The following is a 22,714-nucleotide window of genomic DNA, read 5'->3' as shown; positions in this document are numbered from 1 at the left end:
TACACTTTATTTAGGCAACCACGGTACATTGTTAGTATTTCTCCTGTTAAATCTATCCTCACTAACCAGAATATGTTTTAAATAAATCTACTGAATTTGGAATCCATTTGCTTTAATTTTCTTTTACATGGTTTCTATTCACGGCGAAATTATACTAGGCGTCTTTTGAAGTAAAGTAACGTATTATTTTTACAATTAACGCGAAACGATAATTTTCTAAAAGAAAACAATCATTGTTCATTGGGATTTTTTTTTGTTAGTTGTAGCTGTGTTTGTTATACCTCACAAACATCTTCCACCTCATTAATGTTTTTTTTTAAAACCTAAAATTTGCCAAATAAAATAGAACTGACGCAGTAAAAGCAGACAGAGACAAACTAAAAAAAATACATTAAAACGGCAACATAAATATTGAAATTGATCAAAGGTAATTACTTAACGATAGCAAATGCTAAACCCAGCTAGCTGTTCCTTTTGCAAAACATCGAAATAGAAGTAATGGTGTTAAATAAAACGTTCATGCAGCGTAGATCTAGAAAACAATGAACAGCTTGAAAATATGGAAACAAACATTGAACACAATTAAACTATTAGAATATAATAAGAGGGCGAATCGAGCACAATAAAACATGAAGAAACAAGCAGCATACTAAAATAAACTAATACAATTAAGAGAACAGAAACAGAAAATACCGCAACATCGACACTGGAAGAGTAAACGCAAAAGATACACAGCGTGCCTGCCAGCCGGGGCCGCACCTGGACACAGGTGCTGTCGGCCATCTCTCCCTACCTGGAGTCCAGGAAGATGAGCTTCATGTCCAGGCTGGCTCTGAACATGAACATGTTGCTGTGCAGTTTGATCTCGGTGACGGCGCTGGGGGGTAAAGAGTGGCCCACGGCCACCAGCCCCACGTTCTGGTAGCAGCCGTCGAAGGGGGACATGTCCAGGCTGTACTGGCGGATCTTCAGGTAGCCGCTGCAGTGGATCACCTGGAGCAGGGCGAGAGGGGAGGGCGGCACAGACAACTCTGCATCAGTGGTGTGTCAACGGAGCAGAGGGAGGGGGAGGGGTGAAAACCGTGCCTTCACCACGAGGCGTGGTAGAGTAAAGGGGAGGTTACAGGACCCTGCACTAACAGTGAGGCATGGAGGAGGCACTGGCATACACCTACCGTGCATTAACAGTGAGGCATGCACCTACCGTGCATTAACAATGAGGCATGGATGGAGGAATACATCTACCGTGCATTAACAATGAGGCATGGACGGAGGCATACTTCTAGCGGGCATTAACAATGAGACAGAGGCATACATCTACCGTGCACTAACAGTGAGGCATGCACCTACCCTGCATTAACAATGAGGCATGGACTGATGCATACATCTACCGGGCATTAACAATGAGGCATACGTCCACTGTGCATTAACAGTGAGGCATGGACAGAGACATACATCTACTGTGCATTAGCAATGAGGCATGGACAGGGGCATACATCTACTGTGCATTAACAGTGAGGCTTGGACAGAGGCATGCACCTACCCTTCATTAACAGTGAGGCATGGGCAGAGGCATACAACTACCGTGCACTAACAGTGAGGCATGGACAGAGGCATGCACCTACTCTGCATCAACCATGTGGCATGGACGGAGGCATACATCTACCAGGCATTTACAATGAGGCATCGACGGAGGCATACATCTACTGTGCACTAACAGTGAGGCATGGACAGAGACATGCACATACCCTGCATTAACAATGAGGCATGGACAGAGGCATACATCTACAGGGCATTAACAATGATACATGGAGGGAGGCATACATCCACTGGGCAATAACAATGAGGCAGGGACGGAGGCATATATCTACCCTGCACTAACAATGAGGCATGGACAGATGCATACATCTATCATGCGTGAACAGTGCGGCATGTACAGAGGCATGCACCTACCCTGCACTAACAATGAGGCATGGACGGAGGCATATATCTACCGGGCATTAAAAAGAGGCATGGACAGAGGCATACATCTACCGGGCACTGACGAGGCATGGACAGAGGCATACATCTACCGGGCATTAACAATGAGGCATGGGCAGAGGCATAATCTATAATTCATTAACAATGAGGCATGGACAGATGAATACATTGACCATGTATTCACAAAATGGCATGCGTTAACAACCAGGCATGGACAGAAAGAAGGAGGTTAACTGTGACCCTGCCTTAACAACAAGGCATGGGCAGAAGAGAGGCGGCATGAGGGATTGGTTACAGTTTCACTGCCCTAACAGTGAGGTACGAAGAGAGGCATACATTTAGGTTCAGAGAACTCAGCACATACCCATATAATAAATTGTCATAAGTAATGTAACACAATTAATAGTTCTCAAAGTCATACATTTACCTTGGATTAATAATGAGTCAGAGACAGAGAGGTAAGGGTTACATGGCCCTGCATTGACAATGAGGCATGGACAGAGAGGGGCTACATGGTCTTGCATTGACAATGTGGCATGGGCAGAGGGAAGAGAGGCTTACATCTACCTTGTATTGACAATGAGGCATGCACACAGGGAAAGGGGTTACAAGGCCCCATATAAACAATGATAGTGGAAGAAGTGGAGGTTACATTACTCTGACCATGAGACAGAGAAAGAGTGGAGGGTGCATAACTACCTACTCCAGGGACCATGGGAGGGAGTATATCATCTGTGTCTTAAGAGAGGGTATGTATTCAAAAATGCATTAAAAAGAGAGCAGAAGGTAATATTCTGGACCCCACAAAGAGCGACTGCAGCAAGGAGCACCAAAGTGTGGGCTTTTCCATTCCAGCAGTGTAAGGGGGTAGGAGGGCTTTATTAACCCCTTCACTGCGGCGGCTATTCCGCTGCAGTGCTAAGGGGGCGGGGCGGAAGAGTGGCGGGCGCATGCTGGTGACGGAACCGCTCCGTCACCAGCGTCGGTTGCGCTGTGCTTATGACGGAGCGGTTCCGTCATGGCCCGCCCCGCTCAATAGAACGCTCAGCGCAGGCGCGGAATCCGCGCCGCGCAGGCGTGCCGGGCGGGCCATGACGGAACCGCTCCGTCATCAGCACAGCGCGACCGCGGCTGATGACGGAGCGGTTCCGTCATCAGCAGGGGAGGGGTTAATGAGAGAGAGAGAGAAAGATCAAAAAGCCTAGAATGCGGGTCAATGGCTAGGCTGCATCATAGCATCCTATCTTCTCGCTCTTTCTTGTGCCTGTGCCTTAGCACCGCATCCACCCCCACTTTTGTACTTTCAGCCAATATATATATATATATTTATATATATGTATATATATATATATATATATATATATATATATATATATATATATATATATATATATATACATATATTGGCTGAAAGTACCAGCAGATTCAAAGCTAGGGGGTATTCAGATAAGTGTATTGACCAGGCCATCAATAAATGTAAAGAAAAGGCAAGGGAAGATCTGATAGGAGGAACTAGGAGGAACTAATAAAAAAGAAGAACAATCTCTAAATGCCTCCACCTTCAGATTCATCCTCAAATATAGCCAACAGGATAAGCCATTAAAAAATATCATCTGAAAAAATTGGCCTTTAATTTAAGATGATCCGGTCATTGGCCACACTCTACCCAAACAGGCATCTATAACTTATACGAGAACAACATCAATGAGAGATGTCCTGGTCAAAAAAGATCCTTATATGCAGCCTAAGAACACCTGGCTATCACAAAGGAAAGGCTCCTTCTGCAGCAGAACATGCAAAGCATGTCAGCACGGAGTTAACAAATCATTCTACACTACTCCTTTCAGTGCAGCAGAAAAACCTATAGAGAAAGCCCTAACATATAAATCTGATTATGAGGTAAACGTTTTGGAATGTCCCTGTGCCATGAAATATGTAGTGAGCACCATACAACAGGGACACAAGCGTATACTTCAACACATCAGGGCCATCAAAAACAAAGAGATAACGTACCCTGTAGCGAGACACTTTGGGGAAAAACACAAGACTATGGGTCTTGAACAAAACTATATGTGTAAAGGCTGGCTATGTGTCTGCTTCAGGTATTACTTTGAAGACAGACTATTGGACAAATACCCTCTATGAAAAATGTCCATCAGTTACACGATTCGTACCACCCAGTACATCATTTGGTCTACTTCACAGTAGGTAGTCCAATATCTATCTCCATGAATAGAGAAAGGAGACGGATGTCTGGTTGATTGTTATTGTACTTGTAACTGAAAGCAGTGCATAAGTGATTAGTGAAAAAAGGTGAGTGTGTTCATAATAAAATTGGATGGTGCATGCAATACAACTTTATTCTGGAGTCATGCACCTCCAAATATAAAATCAATAGAGTGCAAAAAAGTCAGATCGTTCAAACAAATAACTTCTGACTGGGTAATCTGGTCGACATGTTTCTGCGGACTTATAGAGGTCAAAATATGTACCTGCCGCTTCCTCAGGACCCATAAACTTAATTGCTACCGCTTGTATGTGAAAAAGAATAAAACAATTAACAATAGGACATTAGTGTGAAGTAGACCAAATGATGTACTGGGTGGTACGAATCGTGTAACTGATGGACATTTTTCATAGAGGGTATTTGTCCAATAGTCTGTCTTCAAAGTAATTCCTGAAGCAGACACATAGCCAGCCTTTACACACATAGTTTTGTTCAAGACCCACAGTTATTCGTTGTTTTTTTATAAGCTTACTAGGGGGATATTTACTGTGCCTTGGTCGTTAAACTGCCCCTTGAACCCTCCCTCAATTGTATATATGCTTAGAAAAACACAAGACCCCAAAGAACTTAAATATTTTTTAATTGATGCCATCCCACCGTACATAAGAGGAGGGGATAGGGAAAAGGCACTCAGAAGGCTTGAAACTAGATACATTTTAGACCTAGATACTAAACAGCCTGGAGGCCTTAATATTACTGAGGACCTTTACATATGTCTCTAAAAATCTTAAACCAACTTGCTGCATTAAAAGCCCCACTTTTTAGGTTAGAACATCACTAGATAAAAATTATATTTTACCTGGATTTTAATAGGGATTTTATACGCTGATATTTATTAATATAGCACATTTTTTAGAATAAGGAATGTTGAGCATAATAATGTATAACCATATGAATTGGTATAATCCATTTTATATCAACGTACTGTAAATTAACCAATGAGATATATATATATATATATATATATATATATATATATATATATATATATATATATATTTATATATGATCAGGTATGTGATTAGGAGACGTCAGGGTATTTAAACCTGGACGCAAAAATGAGTTTCTTACCATCTAATATCAACAGCTGTATTTCCCAAATTTTCGGGTATTTATACTGTTATTTATGGGATGAAATTAAGCTATATGGTATGCTATGCATTAAGATCAACAATGATAGTATTTTGTTTATGTTTATGCTGAATTTTGCACCTGTCACTTTAAGGGTTAACAACACAGAAAAGGAAAAATACCAAAAACAGGTAAAAACTTTGTAAACGTGAAAAAAATGTATGTGTATAAAAACAGGATGCAACACATGACGCACATCATGTGATCAAGGCACTTGTAGGGCGGAAACGCGTGATGCTGCTAGCAATGATGGTGGTCTCGACAAAAGAAAGAAAAATCTGCACCTTATTTGTGGTCCGTGCTTTCCAAGGAGTGGCTAGGAGTTGGCTGGATATATATATATATATATATATATATATATATATATATATATATATATATATATATATATATATAACAATCGCCATCACTTCTTGGCCTGTGCAGCCTTTCTGCGCACAGCTGTTAGGCTCCCTCTAGGCGTTATTGCCCCCTGCGTTGGCAGGCCTTCCCTTAGTTTTCAATAATAAGAGACAGAATGCGAGAGAAGGGGTACATATGCAGGTGTGCTACGTTTTTCTCTCATGAACAGCTTACAAATACCACATGTTCTACCCATAATTTACGACATTTTCTCCATGTGGGTTTTCACGTTAAAATCAGGACTTTTCGTGCCCAGTTTATTCTGTTTTGTGATTTAAAGAAATAGCCATCAGCCTTCTAGTTTAGTTCACGTGGATATTTGGAGTTAGACACCCCTAGTTACAGCCTGAGTTACTCTACCATAGATTTGAGGGGGGGGGGGGGTTACTCCTACCCTCATGTTAACACTATAAGAGCATGAAACAGAGAGCTTGTGGGGAAGGTAATAGCGAGAAGTGGTAACAGAGTTGTAGCCACCATGCTACAAATATGCACTTAGCCAGTAGTGAACTTATTTACCACAGGTTAACTTCATACTTTTATAACCGTGACTTACATGGAACATGTATTACGGATGATATTTTAGGTGGAACACATATTAAGGAAGATATTTTCTTCACAGAAAGATTCTCTTATTTGTAATTAGGGCTCCCAGTTTTCTGTTTTTACTGATTTTTACAGATAAATACAGTCAGAAAACAATCTGTTTCTGTCTGTATTTATTTTTAATAGCGGGAAAAACAGAAAATGATGCTTCTTTTGGGTGACTCTCCATGCTGCCTTCCGTGCTTTCCAGGTCAACAGCTGAGCAGATAGACAGCATGGGAAGTTAAAAAAACAGGTTGATTTTTCCCTAAATACAGGCATATGTTAACATATATTTGTATTAATGCTGATATTTACCTGTGGGTGTAATGTGTCACTATATTAGGCTGCTCAATTTGCTAAAACGTGACAGGTAGCAAAGAATAAGTGCATGTTTATCAGTTAAATAAATGTGGAAATATACCATTTTACAAATCCATTTATTCTCAACTCACAATATAAATAAGGATAAATAAAATTAAAATTGTCAAAAAAGAAATGTGGATAAATACAGACAGAAATGTTAGAAAAATAAATACCATAAAACCGTGAGCCCTATTTATAATATATGGTCAGCATTTCTGCTTTGCTTTTTCCACACTTATCTACCCTTACCTGTTCATCAAAAGTCTTAAATACAACGCTAAAGCAAGCTTGTACATATTAACTAACCCCGGGCAGAGTTTGCAGAGTTGCACTACGTGGAGCTACGCAAAGTGCAAAAAACCATCATCGCACTACGCGGAGCTCTGCAAGCGGCAGAGTACGGTAGAAAAATGCAGTTCGCGGAGATTGCACAGTGCCGGATGCTTGTCCCCACCGTGCAATCATTGCGAACAGCACCATGCACAGCTCAAGCTTACCTTTTATGCGGTTCGAGAAGATTTTTACTAGAGCGGCAGCTTTCTCAACGTGAACGGGCAGTTTCTCAACACGAGCAGTCGCGAGCATACGCGATCACTCGCAATGAGAAACCTGCATCTCCCCCAGCGTTGAGAAATCTTGCCAGGAGGTTTATTTTCCAAGCTTGCGCTCGCCAACTTAATGTTGGCGATCGCGAACGAGGAAAAATCTCGCCAGGAGATGGATTTTCCTAGCTCGCACTCGCCAACTTGACGTTGGTGAACGCGAGCGAGGAAAAAAACTCTGCAAGCCACGAGTAACGCAGAGTGCGGGAAATTCCGCAGGCGGAGCCGAGTTCACCACCCAGAGTTAATATTATAACCAACTGCTAGTCAGAATGTTTTCGTTTTTTCGCTAACATAAAAAAACTGATACTATAGCATTTACATGGCACACATTCTTCTACCAGGTGGATTCAAATGCAACGCAGCCATATTGAGCAAAGGGATTGAGGGGAGTGCGATGTGCTGTGTCATTTTATTTACTGTCCGTTATATGGCCTCCGTCATTACTATGCTATGAATCCAATATCTGGGTAAAGGTCGGTAAGCAGGGAGAGGGACAGCGCAGCCTCCCTAGAAATCTTAAATAATAGTCTCAGCCCAAGGTCACGCGCAGCAGCCGCGGCAGCGCTAGGAAAGACTTCCGGGACGCGTCAGCACGCGCCGCGGCAGCGTGACGTGCCGGGACTCACCTTGTATCCGCCGCAGGTCAGGCCCGCGTTCCTCTTGGCCAGCACGCACTTCATGCGTAGAAAGAAGGAGCGCTCGATCTCGTATTCTGCAAAAACAAAACGATAAAGAAGGGGTCACGACTCGAGGGCGGGCGGGCTCCCCCACAATGGAGACAAGTGGGCGTCGGGCGAGGAAACATTACCCTGGACGAAGTGCGAGTGGTAGGGCTGGTGGGCTGTGAGCACGGCGGTCATCTCGTCGTGGTCGGCGGGGTGGATATATTCGTAGATGCTGTTTCCGGTCAGCTCTACCTGTGGTAAAGAGAAGGGTGGTTATCAGAGCTTCCTGGTACACATGGCCCTGTCGGGAGAAAGGCTACGCTCCCTGGTCACCGCCGGGCTGCACCGAGGCTGCCCCTTAATTCACACGCGCCCAGGTGTGTGTGCCCATGAAGGGATAGGGGGCCCTTATCGCTTTCTGTATATATGCCAACCAGGCAGGAATGTGTAAAGCTAACCCCGAGTAAACACACCGCCTGTGCGGCTATCTTTATTCGCACCTGGAGGGCCGGGGGGAAACACATGTTTGCAGATAACGTGCTCACCTACCTGTGATAAGCCGAGGTGTACCGATGCGGTCTCCGAGATGTACATGATTTTCCCATCCGGGGCCACCACGAAGATGAAGCCGTCCAGAGTCTAAGCAAAGGGAAGGACATTAGAGATCAGGCGAGGTACGGCCAAGCAAGACATTAACAGAGAGAAAGTGAGAGTGTATAGGAATTCTAGGAACTATTGAGAAAATGCTAGAAAGCGCACTGTCTCTATGCACTCGAAGGAGAGACTCTCCCAATAACCCACACAAAGGAGCACATGTTTTCAACCTCAGAAGGACGGCAAATAAATCGGCCCCACGAGCATTCGACATTGTATTTTCCTGGTTTCTGCAGCAACATTTAACTCGCTGAGCTAGCTAGGAATTTGGTGATTCAAACTCTCCAGGTTAAGGGCTCTGTGTGGTGTTCCCCGTGTCCCTCCCCCGTCCCACTTTTGGTATTGGCTGGTGTATGTATTCGCTTGCACAGGTAATTTATTCGCAACTCCTGCGATTGAGTTTTAAATGTTAAATGTTGTTAAATGTTGTATACTTGTAAAACGCACAGCTGCCCCAGCAAAGGGGTGTCCCGGCGCTGTATACCGCTGGGGAACCCGTCCTGGCTTTCCCTGTGGGATGGTCCCTACTGGGAATCCCCAAGGTGGAGCCAGGCATCCCCGGCGTTGATGGGGCCGTTGTGGAGATTAGGCAAGCTAATGCCCAGAGTTGCCGAGTGGGACCCCAGGTTAGAGTAGGCATCGAGGCGAGAATTGTCGAGTCCGCTGACCCTGGTCCACGAACCTGACAATTCCTACATCATATCCAGAAAAATTAATCGAGGCGTCAGGGCAATATCACATAATGTCTGACAGATCATGCAGTGCATATTTTGTGGCGGTGTTTGCATGAGACATACATGCAAGCTCATTTTTCATCATCAGACTTTTGCCCATCCTAAGACGGAAGAGGGTAGAAGTAGAATGGGTGAAGAACGAAAAAAAGGAAAACATTGACACGTGAAGTAAGCAGAAATGAAACATATCCTGCAAGAGTGAGCTAAAAAGAAAAGAAATGTAGGAAGATGGAAGAAAAAGGCATGAGATGGAATCAAAGCTAGGCAGCATTGATATTTAGCGTCACCGGTACACAGTGGAAGGTTCCTAAGAAATCCGTAGGCACCACCTCTGCACTTTTTTCTTATTTTTTTTTACAACCACAGGAACCATGTACGATGGACGAAGGAGAACTCCCTATCTTAACAGAAATATAATGTACATCCTTGAATGCATCCTGTTTTCCTTAAGGGAAAACAGGATGTATTTAAAACAGAAAAATTAAAAGATTCCTTTTCATTTTTTAAGAGTAGAAAGTGGTCTGTGGGACCACTGCCTGCTCTTGAAAAATGTTGGCGTCCACATACACAAAGGGGAAGGGGTCCCAGGGACCCCTTCCCAATTGCGAATGGGTTACCACCTTCTTCATGGAGTCAGTTAAATATGAATGTTTTGCGACCGCATTCCGGTCGCAAAAACATTCATACATACCCCTGCGCCTCACTATTAGGAAGGCACGTCGTTGAAACGCCCCTTCCTAATACCAACTCGCAAACCCTATTTTGCGAGTCAGTAATAGTTTACCGACTCACAAAATAGGGTTAGTACATGTTAAAAGGCTATTTAGCCATTGCAAACAGCCCGATTTTCAAATTGCGACTACTAAAAGCCGTCATATATCTAGAACCTTATTACTCTCAATCTATGGGATATAGTCTACCTTCTTTTCTTTTCCCTAAGTGGCATCCCTTCACTCAGCTCCACTACCACTCTCAAACTCGCATCTTACCCTCCTCATATATTGATCCGTAGGAGGGGAGTGGTTTGCTTGAAAAGCTACATATCGTGTGTCATGTAGGGTCCTAATTTTAGCCAGTAGTTTGGCTTCCTAACACACATTAGCTCACTCCCCAATGTATATACAGACTGATGCACAGTAAAACAATGAAGTGAATACAGAAACTATTATATAAGGCATCAGCTTCACTGGATCAAGTCTACTCCATGATTCTGATCACAGAGCATCATGGAATCAAGCTTGCCCATGGTCAGTGCCTGTTTTACTAAATATAGCATTTAATAAATACACCACTGGATATGCTGAGACAACACGTTGCCTCCCTGGAGCTAGATAAGGAAACACTAAATAAATCAACATACCATTTCAATAAATACCCAAGCAAAATCTAGTAAATTGGTATGGGTGCTTCAGAAGACTAATATATATTTCCAAGCCAATAAAATAGAATGTTTCCATTTAATAACAATATAAAAATCCAGACTGCATATTGTACAAAATCTACAGCTACTTATCTACAGCTACTTGGGCAATATGCCAAACGGATAAATGTCAAGTATTATTGTTTTTTCTACAATTCCTAGTCAATTTATGAATATGACATTAAATAGCATGAAGCTTTGTGTCAGGTGCAACTAAAATGAAGCTGCAATATTTACAGGACAAGAAAAATATTAGCCTTAAAGGCAGAACAGCTCACCACAACCCTTCTAAATGGATCCATGGCACATGGGAAGAACTGTAATCAATACGACCAGCATACACACGCACACATACCTTCCACACTACGTACATACTTGGCATATGATGTGCTCATCTGGAGGCCTTCTTTTCCAGTGTCCTTTTTATTTAAAAAACCTCCCTCTTAATGAGGTTGAGTCCGCCCTGGTAGTATCATCTTACCAGGGCGGGATGAGGTTGCCAAGGATGAAGCATGCCACAACAAGTTGGTGAGGTTTCCTCATTCAGTCTGAAGTTGAGTATACCGTAACTTCGAATGCCAGTAGGGCTATTTACTAATGATCTACTGGGTGCCTAGTTAGGCACTACAGTGACCACCATCACATTAGTTGTGTGGTATTTGTTTATAGGATGTGCACACTGTACACACTATGCATGCTGAACACAATGTACATATTGTACACATACACACATGATACTCAGAGTACACCCTACACAAACTGCACACTGTATGCAGTGCCTATAAATTACACATTGTATGCACAAACATAGAAGCACATACACGGCACGTATGACACATAAGGTTCACACACTATGTACACTGTCCATGCTGTACATGTCAGACAAATTGTAAAAGGACATGAGACCCAATTCGTAATTGGTCAGTGACCTTTGGGTAATTGTACTTTTTTCTAAAGACAGTGGTCCCTAGACAAAAGATAGTTGAAAGACAATAAATATAGACCCAATCAGTGCTATATTGTAGAAATCTGTCCAGCCGGACAGATATTTAATGTGCAATCAATTCAATATACATAAAGAGTAAACAAGAAGCAGTTTTAAGTGGGACACAAGCCTGTATCCAACTTTAGCAAGAAAGACGTACAACATAAAGTGAAGGGTTCAGGCAAGGGAAAATTTTTGTTTTCAGCACATTTCTCATAGAACAAACAAAATATACAGGAGACACCATTACACACAAATTAGGGCATTTTAAACAACCATATATGGTGAAAAAGGTGTCGACGGCGTTTCGATCCCTTAAGAAAATACTGGGATCATCTTCAGGACATTTTAATAAGCATGCACTTTACATATGACTTATTTGCATAGGTTAATGGCCAAGGTGCCTACGGAGGCAAGATAGAAAATGACGAGTGTGGGATCATTTAAATAAAGGTCTGGGTGCAAGTACGAGGGATGACGTACCGGAGGGCTGAGACCGGGTAGCAGGGTTCCAAGATGATGATAGTTCAAGTTGGAGCAAGCCGCTTGTGCGGGTTCGAGTTAGATTCTTGTGCCAGTGTGGTTAGGAAAGATCTGTGACCGGCAACATTCATGTTGTGACTGACTGAAGACTGGCGACGCATGGTTCCGGAACCCTTCTCGAGACCGCATCCACGGCTTGTTGTTTTATATATGGCTAAATATATATTCTGGATTTTCCCTAAGCGTACTGGCACAAGAATCTAATTCGAACCCGCACAAGCAGCTTGCTTCAACTTGGAACTATCATCATCTCGGAACGCTGCTACCCGGACTCAGCCCTCCGGTACTTCATCCCTCGTACCTGCAACCAGACCTTTATTTAAATGGTCCTACGCTGGTCATTTTCTGTCTCACCTCCATAGGCAGCTTGGCCATTAACCCAGGCAACTAAGTCATATGTAAAGCGCATGCTTATTAAAATGTCCTGAATATGATCCCAGTATTTTATTAAGGGATCGAAACACCATCGACACCTTGTACATCATATACGCTTGTTTAAAATGTCCTAATTTTTGTGTAATGGTATCTACTGTATATTCTGTTTGTTCTTTGAGAAATGTGCTGAAAACAAACATTTTCCCTTGCCTGAACCCTACACTTTATGTTATACGTCTTTCTTGCTAAAGTTGGGTACAGGCGCGTGTCCCACTTAAAACTGCTTCTTGTTTAATCTTTGTATATATTGAATTGATTACACATTAAATATCTGTCCGGCTGGACAGATTTCTACAATATAGTACTGATTGGGTCTATATTTATTGTCTTTCAACTATTTTTTGTCTAGGGACAGAAAAAAGTACATGCCACATAATGCACACATTGCACTCTTTTCACCCACAATAAAGAGTGCGCAGGCTAGCAGCCAGAACAGCGCTGCGTTTTAATGGTTTCATGTAACCACGAGCCACAGCACCTGTATGTTCTTCATGGTGTGACTAACTGGGTATCTTTTTGCCTGAGCCTGTTTTCGACAGACGTCATGTAAATATTCAACTTTTATTAGTATGAGACATTCCATTTAATAATGGTGCAATCTAAAAACAAAGGTTAGCAGTCTTTGTTTTACAAATGTCATTCCTGGAAGTACTTGACGTGCAATGAAAAAGGTGTTGATGGTCTAAAAGTATCACACAATAAACAAACACATACATCTAAAACGAGCCTGATCTACTGGCGTAGCCAAATCAGTGCTAGTGCGCATTGATTTTTATTTAGCATTCGGCGAGTAATAATATTGTTCTGATTAATTGCAATCGAAATGTTTTAATTTTTTTAATATGAGACTGTGAAAAAAAATTGAAAACGTGAGATTATGGATTCAATTTTAGAAAGGCCTGTAGAATAAAGAGTGGTCCACACTGTCTCAACCACTCCCTTCCTCACTTTGCACCAATTTTCTCTGAAATACCTCCCTCTGCACTAGTCACTTACAACCTTTTTCTCCCTACATATCTCATTTTGAGATCCCACACTCTGCATGTCTTACAGTGCATCTGCTTCCTCTTCCTCACAGCCTTTTCAATCTTACATTGTGCGCGCACACACGCACACCCACACCCCATCTGAAAACACTGCATTTTCATTGCCTTTGTGGTTGTCAGTTTTTCCTCATCTGTGCACCCGTCTCAAACTTTTTCCCATAAAATCGTCATTACAATTAGCACATATGTGACTTTGAAGATAGGCCAAGAATTCGATGGATTTGTAATCTTAACACCTTTATGCTCTGTTGAGAGGCACTGTGAGAAATTCACAATGCTTTCAGCCTCAACTCCAGGGCTCTTAATCGGACCCCATCATGATCAACCATCCTTCTCCTTGAACTCACCCAGAGGCAACTCAAGTTAAAAGGTCGCACTATGCAAGATTAGTAAATTACACGAAGAATAACAACACAGAACGCATCTATACCTTCCAACATGACCACTGACAAGCTTTACACTGTGTTGAAAATAAGCTCAGTGTTTTTCTTTATAAAGTTAATGACGACTATATTGTTCTGAAGGGAGCCTTTCATTGTCATATTTTCATTGGGGTCAGTGGTGAGTACTGGCAGCACCCATTCCACTTAAATGCCGGGTTCCTAGAAATTATAAATACAAACACAAATGCCCCAACTTTTAATTAAGCTTTTAATTAAGCGCACTTATTAGTCGACTTTCCCTACATGAAGTGTCTTCTCCACACAGAGTATCACAGCAGTTTTTGTTATTATTAATGCTATAAATGTAATTAACATTAAATGATCAGATAACTGACAATATTGTTATCATTAGCAGCAGTTTTGTGTTTTTTTAAATAAACCATGAATATACCATTTGGAAGGAATTATAAGGACGAATAGTTTCATAATTAGGAACATGTTTATAAAGGTAGTTGGCAGAAATAATACAAATAAATACACAGCTTCTAATTGGGAACAAAAAATCAGCAAGCAGACAGTCACACATACAGATCCATGCAACACAGATAGCATCATACACAATGGGCTGAATGAAGATAAAGCGGGTTGCCGAATTTATGGATGCACGTTTAATGGCCACTTAATCTGCACATTTTCTGACAAAATCATATTTGAGTTAGACAAAAGATTGGTCTTTTCTTGGTGAAATAATTTCTACAGGCTGATGTTATACTTTTGCCTCCATGCCCACTCAGTCAAAACTCTCTTCGGAATGATCATTTTCAGGAATAAAGCGCTGCTCCATGCATCCACATTCCATAATTATCCACTTTGCTATGATCACACATGTTTAGCACTAAAATTCAGAAGCTTTTTTTCTATAATACTAACAGTTGTCACAGTCAGGTTTGCCAGAGGACTCCATCTACACCATTATATTTATTTCTACTTGAAAAATATTTTAACGTGCCTTGCCATTTCACTACAAGATGAAAAACTCAAAGAATTGCAACACACTTTGATTTGAATTACTGCAGTCTGCTGAAAATGTATTTACACGGGCAGATTTCTTATTTTTGTGTTCCTGCTTTAACATGGATTAAATTTTTTAACCATGTGGCAATACAATTGAAAGGAAGTATCAACAATACACAAGTTCTTTTGAATTAATATACTATTCCTAGCTCTCTGCATATCTTTAATTTTCTTGCTCACAATTGCTCCCAAGCAACAACTCACTGTAATTTGCGCAGTGGTGTTGAACACTGAGCCACGCTTTAAATATCATTATCTGGAAGCAGATTTTGATGGCAGATATCAGTCCCTGAAGCTGTTAGTGTCACCTGCCTCAACCATGAGATCCATCTTAGTATCCCAGGAGATAATTCCTTGACCGCGTCCACTAGAAAATGGCATACATTAAAGTTTTCTTTCATCATTTTTTCAATTCTAGTATGTTTTATTTAAAAAATATGGAGAAGTGAAGCCTAATAACCCCGAGATTCTATAAAAAACAGACCATGACCATGCCATTAGAATATGCCTCCCAGTGTAGTGGGCGGTCATGTCCTTGGAGTCCTTCGGACCTGCGTGTTAGAAAAGTTCTTCCCCAAGGACAGGGTTATTCATGGTGACAGGTTCTCTACACTCTCTCAGACCTGCTTCAGCGAGTTAAGCCTTGTACAAACAATTGAGCTATGAAAGAGAAAACTAGCCTTCAATCCATTTACTAACATCTACGGAACGGTTCAGTCTATAAACTTCTATTTTTCACAATTCTCCCTCCACTTGACTGTGCTATCATCATAAGGTGTTCACTAATGCATGTTTGTATAGGGATAACACTGATTACACATTGATTTTATTCAGTGGGATCCAAAAAGTAGGGGTCTTTAAAAGGGTAGTGGCCTATGTTATGTAAGGGTGTGACTTAAACATGTAAACTACATATTTGTGATTCCTATAGTGTTCCACCCGACCGGTATTTTGGTGCAAGGTTTATTTATATCATTCATGTGAAAAGTTTTATATAGCGCAAACATGACCCTCGAGTGATATTGTCATAATCTAGAACAGTAGAAGATCTGGCAACACCCCAGACGAGGCAGTGTCACATCAATGTTAAAACAGGTAGATTAAAAAGACAATAGCATAACAAGCAAGCAGTAGTCATGAGTGTAGTTAACCAGTCATGATATTAGTAAAACGTAAAATATAAACAGGAATGAAATCCCTGACATGGATTACCTTAATGTTTTTTACAGACATTGTTGAGAAATCCATCAGTGGTATTTGCCAGTAAAGTTAAAAGACGTGAATATAGAGCCTGATTGGGGCCCGTTTCAATGTACGTTTCTAATTACTGAGACCCAGAAGTACCCTGCCCACCTAAAGCCCTGATTTTATTGTGTAGGTGATAATTCTTCTGTGTTCTCCAGTGTCTGTCTCAGCTCATGAGTTGGCCTCAATCAAGGTATGCAGCACAGTCAAGAAGTCTTTGGAGGCCCATGTTTCTGTTTCGAACGAAGTGTCCGGTGACATAATTATACGGAAATAAATGTAATCTCACTGTTGCTTTTGTTACATGGTCACTACAATTTAAGGATTTTGAAAAATTATTGACACCGAGGGAGAGAGAATAATCGTGAAAAGGGTGAGGCAAAGGGGAAAAGAAGGCGGGAGGGTAGAAGAGATTAAGAGAGAGTGGAAGAAGGTATGTGTAACCTGGAGCAAAAGAGGGAAAACACACAAAGGGGAAAGAAGGAGGAAAAGAAAAACTGAAATAAAATGGCAAACTGAGAAAGAAGGAACCTGCAGGAGTGAAGTAAAGGGGCAGAGAGTGTCCTGCGGCACATTAAAACAGATTAAAGTAACATAAAAGCAGTGCAGCCCTAGTATTCTGTACCCCAACCTTCAAAAGCTCCATCTGCATGAGCAAAACTTTGGGCCTCGGAACTTATTCATTTACAAATTAAACACTTTGTATGAGACCAAACACTTAAGGTTTTGCTACCTTTTACTGAACAGATAAAAATGCTACAATGCAAAAATGCAACAGATTTAGAATTTGGTCTTCAGATGGAAGTGATACAGGGCGTTGGAAGAGAGAAAGAAGAGGGGAAAGAGGAAGAGGAAGAGAGGCTGAAGGACAGAGAGGGGAAAAAGAGAAAGAAATAACAGTTTGAGAGGAAGAGAAAAATAAAGAGATACAGAGCTCGAGGGAAGACAGTGAAATAAAGAAAAGGGGCAGTTAGAGAGGGTGTCTATGGAGGAGAATGATAAAGAGAAAGGGAATGAGGCAAAGCGAGAACGTCGGGGAGAGGAAGATGGTGATTAAGTGGTTGAAAGTGATAGTAAGAACAACAGGTAGCTAGAAAAAGAAGGGGAATACAGTGTGAGGAAAAAGAGAGAGCAAAACCAGAAGAGAGCTAACAGAAAGGGGGAGTGTAATCTCTGAGAGACAGCAAAAAAAAATAAGTGTGAGAGATGAAAAGAAAAAAGACGGATGAGAGGAGGTTTGAGCCAGAAATGAGAAAGAAGCGGTTAACAGTAAGAAGCGTAAGAAAGAAGGGTAGAGACAAGGGGCGGGAGAGAGACAAAGATACCTGGCAAAGCCAAAGGGAGACTGCAAAAGTGAAAGGAGAGAAAAAAGTGCGGAAGAGAGAAAGGCAGAAAGAAAACAGAGAAGGAGTGAGGAAATTGATAAGATGAAAGTGGGTTACAGAACGAGTTAGTTTCGAGACTGAAAGAGAGGATAGGAAAAGGGTGATGTGTGAGAGAGTGGGGAAAAGAAATTCACAATGGACAGAGTGGAAGGATTGGGAAAAGGAGGAGCGAAAGTGAGAAATAGAGGTAAAATAATGACTAAAGAAGAATGGAGAAGGAAATTGAGTCGTGGAGAGCAGGAGACAGGGAGAGTTTTGCATAAATGAAGATGTAAACAACTTATGTGCAGCGCACAAACCACCCATGAGGGTATCCAGGTGTCTGCAGATTGGTAGGCTGTGCCCTTCCAGGGGAAGGTTACTCGAAGAGCCAGGGGGCATATTGTCCAGAAGGGCGTTAAAAATTATCGCCGGTTTAGCGGCAGAAAACTGCAGCTTAAGCGGAGATAATGGGCTTGATAATATGCCCTTGAGAATTCCAATAGAAGTCCATGTTCTGGTGTGAACATGGGCTTCTATTGGAATTCTCCAGGGCATATTATCAAGCCCATTATCGCCGCTTTAGCGGCAGTTTTCTGCCGCTAAACTGGCGATAATTGTAACGCCGTTCTTGATAATATGCCCCCAGGTCTTCTGCTTCTTGCAGAACTCGGGAAGTCATGAGGGGGCTCAGATGTGGTATGGCAGGCACCGACATATGTGCGTGTGGATGTACACGAGAGAGATGTTAGTAATATTTTTGGAATATTAGTCCTGCCCTGTACATAAAACCAGAAAGTGATCAAAAACGCTTCGTTTAAAGCCCTGCCTTCCATCGCCTCCCTTCCCCCTGCAGCTGGAAGAGTTAAACATTAGTTGTGGGCAGTGACCTGTTTCCAGGCCGCTTGTAATCATTAATGCCTTCGCCACCCCTCCCCCACGGCCCTCAGCAGTACCTGCAGCAGGTGGGATCCCAGCTCACGGCCCACGTTGTCCAGGGTGCTGGGGCGCGGCGGGTGCCCCCACGCCTCTCCGAGACCTGCAGGAACACAAAGGGGGACACTCAGCAGAGGGCAGCAGGCAAAGAGAGACGAAAAAAACTGAGAACCTTTCCCAATTTATCTGCAGCATAAGGAGCTGCCTTCTCCCTCAGAGGAAGCAAACAGTGCAAGGCACACGCCTTGCGTGACCCAGGAAGATGGACACACCCCCATGCTGCAGATCACAACGATAAAGGCAAGACAACGATTTAAAACACCTTTGCTACCCGAGGATCTCTGCCAGTTCTTGGAACCGCCATGCCCCCCGGGGATGCCAGAGTTGAGGGGGTTTCCCCGTTTTGCCATTCAGCTATGTTTGTGTCTCAAGGCAGGCACGTGCACACAAAGCAAGCCAATCATTTTACATTCCTAACAGATTAGCATTCTTATTAGCTTATGTTATTAGCTCTACTTATTAACCGAACCTGTTATGGTGTGCAGTATTTATAAAGCGCAAAGCCTGCCACTGGCACTGCTTCTAGGCACTGACAGGTGTCTAGGGTTGTTTGGCAGAGTCCTCGCAGTAGTTTGTGAGTAACCAAAGACCTACGTAGTTAGTCCATTAAGGAGACCGGCTTTTAAACTACTTAAAGGCCCAAAAAACAAAGGAGGATATGTACAATGAGGTGGTGGAGTGTGTCGTTAGCCTCCTTGGCCTAAAGACACGCTCCGCCACTTCGGAAACCCAAGGCTGCACCCTATTTACAAGAATGTGGTGCAGCCTTGCGTTTCCCCCTACGATGGCGCTAAGTTTATCAACTTAGCGCCAACGCAGGCACACTTGCACCAGAGTGCAAGGGTGTCTGTTTGCAGGGGAGGATTGTTTATGTGTAGGAAGGTGTCCCTTCCTGCACATAAACAATCCTAAAATGCCATTTTGTAACTTTCATGTGTGCTGCACGAGCAGCACACATAAAAGTTACAAAATGGCATTTTTAAAAAAGGTTTGTTCATGTACAGGAAGGGACACCTTCCTGTACATAAACAAACCTTGGCATTTTGCTTTTTCCAAGGCAGCACACATGGAAAAAGCAAAAACAAGGAGAAATAATTTCTCCTTGTTTTGCCAACTTAAGACCAGGATCTTGCTGGTCTTAATTTTGATGCTGCCTCCTATGTATGCCATTCTTGTACATTGGGGGCAGTGTCAAATACAATGGGTATTGCGTTGGAACGCCCACCACAACACCCACTGCACGCCCCTTTTATGCTAAGTGGTGCCTTATGTACAAGGCAGTGTTAAGTCACGTTAAGAGGCTTAACGCTGCCTTCTACATAAGGCAAAGCCCCTATCACAATGGGAACTTCACAAAAAGTGATGTTCCCGTGGCGAAAGGGGCTTGTACATATGCCTCATAATGTGTTTGTGTTTTAATGTAAAAACGTGCATGTCGGTCATTTGACCAAATGTTTCAGTCTCCAAGCGGATATGGTGTTAGAACTGTAAATACAAACTTCATTGATGACATTGGGCCTTTTCCGGGCCTGTGTATGTGTAACCAACTTTCAATGGCTGCCCTCTTCTATAACGGGTGCGGGCGGTCACGCGTAACTAGGATCATAGGGCATGTCAACGTGTTCGCAATTTAGAAATGTAAAACAAAACACCCAGGATTACACACATGCCAACATTTTGGCAAGGTTGGGAGAAGAGTGCTAAAGTGGTGAGATTTATAAAAAGAAATTGGGGAATGTAATCTCCTCATTGACTTGAAGTGAAGTTTTTATGTTTGAAGTGAAATTAAAAAGGGATTTATATAGCACTCTCAACCTGCAGGTATCAAGGCACAGCACTTAAGGAATTCCAAAACCCTATCCAGGATCCCACAGAAAAAGGAAGAATAAAGGAAGGAACAGCTAATCTTATAAATCTAAAAAGTAAAGGCCTAAGATGTGAAAAGCCAAGTTTTAAAATGTTTTTGAAGGGCGACGAAGGAGTCGGTCTCAGCGATGTATTTAGGTAAGGTGTTCCATAATTTCGCAGCTGCCACAGAGAAGTAGCAGGCACCCCATCATGCTTTTCGAAATTTAGGGACTACAACAGCCAGAGGCTGTTTTCAAATGCCTGGTCGGGCTGTACCAATGATAGGTGGACCTGATTGCCAATGCTCCCTTACCATGAAATGCAAGATGCACTATGCTAAGGGCCTCGAAGATCACATACTTTCTAATTGGCAGCCAGTGCATTCCGAAGACCTTCTTTCACAGAAAGATGTTTCAAGATGTTGAGTATGAGCCACGCAGCTACATTTTGCACTGTCTGAAGTTTGTTCAACGAGTAGCTATTGATGTTCAGATACATGGCATTACAATAGTCTAGACGAGGAGTGAACAACGCGATGACCTTTGCTTTGTGAAGTTCCTCCGGAAAGATCTTTTTGAGGACACAAATAATAAGGAAGTAGCTGGTGGTGGTACGATTTACCTGCAGATTGAACATAAGAGAGGTATCCAATAATGCACCAAGGTTTTTGACAGAATCCACAGGGGAGGGAAGTGGCCCACATGACTCCAGCCACCAAGGCTCTGACCAGACAGAATGCCGGGCTCCAAAGACCATTACTTCCGTCTTGTCAGCATTTAGTTTAAAGTTCATCTTCATCGAGTGGCTCACCCCCGTCATAAAGCATTTAAAACTATCAGATGTTTCAAAAAAGATTATCAGTGAAGGAAGCAATGATTTGAGTATCATTGACGTATGACAAAATCTGGAAAGCAACAGTTCTCATCAGGGTCGCACAACATACAGATTGAAAAGAGAGGGGTTAAGCTTGGAGCCCTGCGGTACCCCACAAGGGAGACTGAAAGCCTTAGCCCTGAACTAACTACAGCTAACAATCTGATGTCTCTCAACCAGAAAGGAGTGAAGACATTTCAACGCCTTGTTGCCCACTCCTACTTGCTGTAGCTGCTTAACCATACGTTATGATGATATAGTGTCAAAAACTGCCGACAAGTCCAGTAGGACTAAAACAACAGTCCCACCCTGGTCCACCAGCATTCGCATCACATTAGTTTCGGTGATGAGAGCTGACTCCATACTATGGCTACTTCTGAAGCCATTTTGTGAAGGGTTCCAGAGGTCATGGTCAGTAACGTACTTGACTAGCATGTTATTCAGGCGTTTCTCAAGTATTTCTGCAAGAGTAGGACAAAGAGAGATTAGTCATCAATTCTTCAATTTGTCTGGATCTACATTTGGCATTTTGGGGAGTGGTATAAGGATAGCTTTCTTCCATCCCTCGAGGAAACGGCACATCTCATAACAAGTTTACATTTTTTCAAAGAACTCAGCCACAGGATCAGGAGTCAACTGCAGAACCTTTGGGGGCATGGATCAACGGGAGAATCTGATTCAATCCCTATAAGGATTTCTTTCACTTGAAGCGCTGACATAGGTGGAAACAGCTCCAGCTCAGGAGCACCACCAGGAATATCTTGGCTGAAACCATCCTCCACATGGGTTGCGACCAAGTTAAATTCTGCATAAATGCTGAGAATCCTATCCCTAAAAAAGGTAGCCAGACTGTCACAGAAAGCTTGTTTACCGAGGGGACTAGATAAGTTCTTAACCACTTTAAAAATCTCCCTAGCTTAGTTTTTAGCTAAAATGATTTGAGCTGATAAATAGGTGGATTTTGCTTTGCGAATCACGGCCTTTGTATGTGAGAGGAAGGGTTTTGTGTTTGTCCTTTTGAATATCTAGTTTAGTGTGCCATTGCTTTCCTGCCTACAGCAAAGCTGCCTACGTTCTTTTAATTTCTCTGAGA

General features: G+C 42.4%; 1 protein-coding gene across 1 annotated transcript in view; it reads right to left on the bottom strand.

Moving 5' to 3' along the window:
- Window positions 1-22,714, bottom strand: part of SIM1 (SIM bHLH transcription factor 1) — a 271,876-nt gene that overhangs the window by 100,923 nt on the left and 148,239 nt on the right. Inside the window, exons 2-6 of the mRNA XM_078648380.1 lie at window positions 18,861-18,943; window positions 8,571-8,660; window positions 8,165-8,273; window positions 7,983-8,068; window positions 794-993 (exon numbers count right to left, since the gene is read on the bottom strand). Coding sequence (XP_078504506.1) covers window positions 794-993; window positions 7,983-8,068; window positions 8,165-8,273; window positions 8,571-8,660; window positions 18,861-18,943 — 568 coding nt within the window. The remainder of the gene's footprint in view (window positions 1-793; window positions 994-7,982; window positions 8,069-8,164; window positions 8,274-8,570; window positions 8,661-18,860; window positions 18,944-22,714) is intronic.

The sequence above is a fragment of the Lissotriton helveticus genome, chromosome 6 (assembly GCF_964261635.1).
Source record: "Lissotriton helveticus chromosome 6, aLisHel1.1, whole genome shotgun sequence".
In the NCBI taxonomy this organism is placed as follows: domain Eukaryota; kingdom Metazoa; phylum Chordata; class Amphibia; order Caudata; family Salamandridae; genus Lissotriton; species Lissotriton helveticus.
Note: the sequence above shows the minus strand (reverse complement) of the source record. Positions and strands in the feature narration are given on the sequence as shown.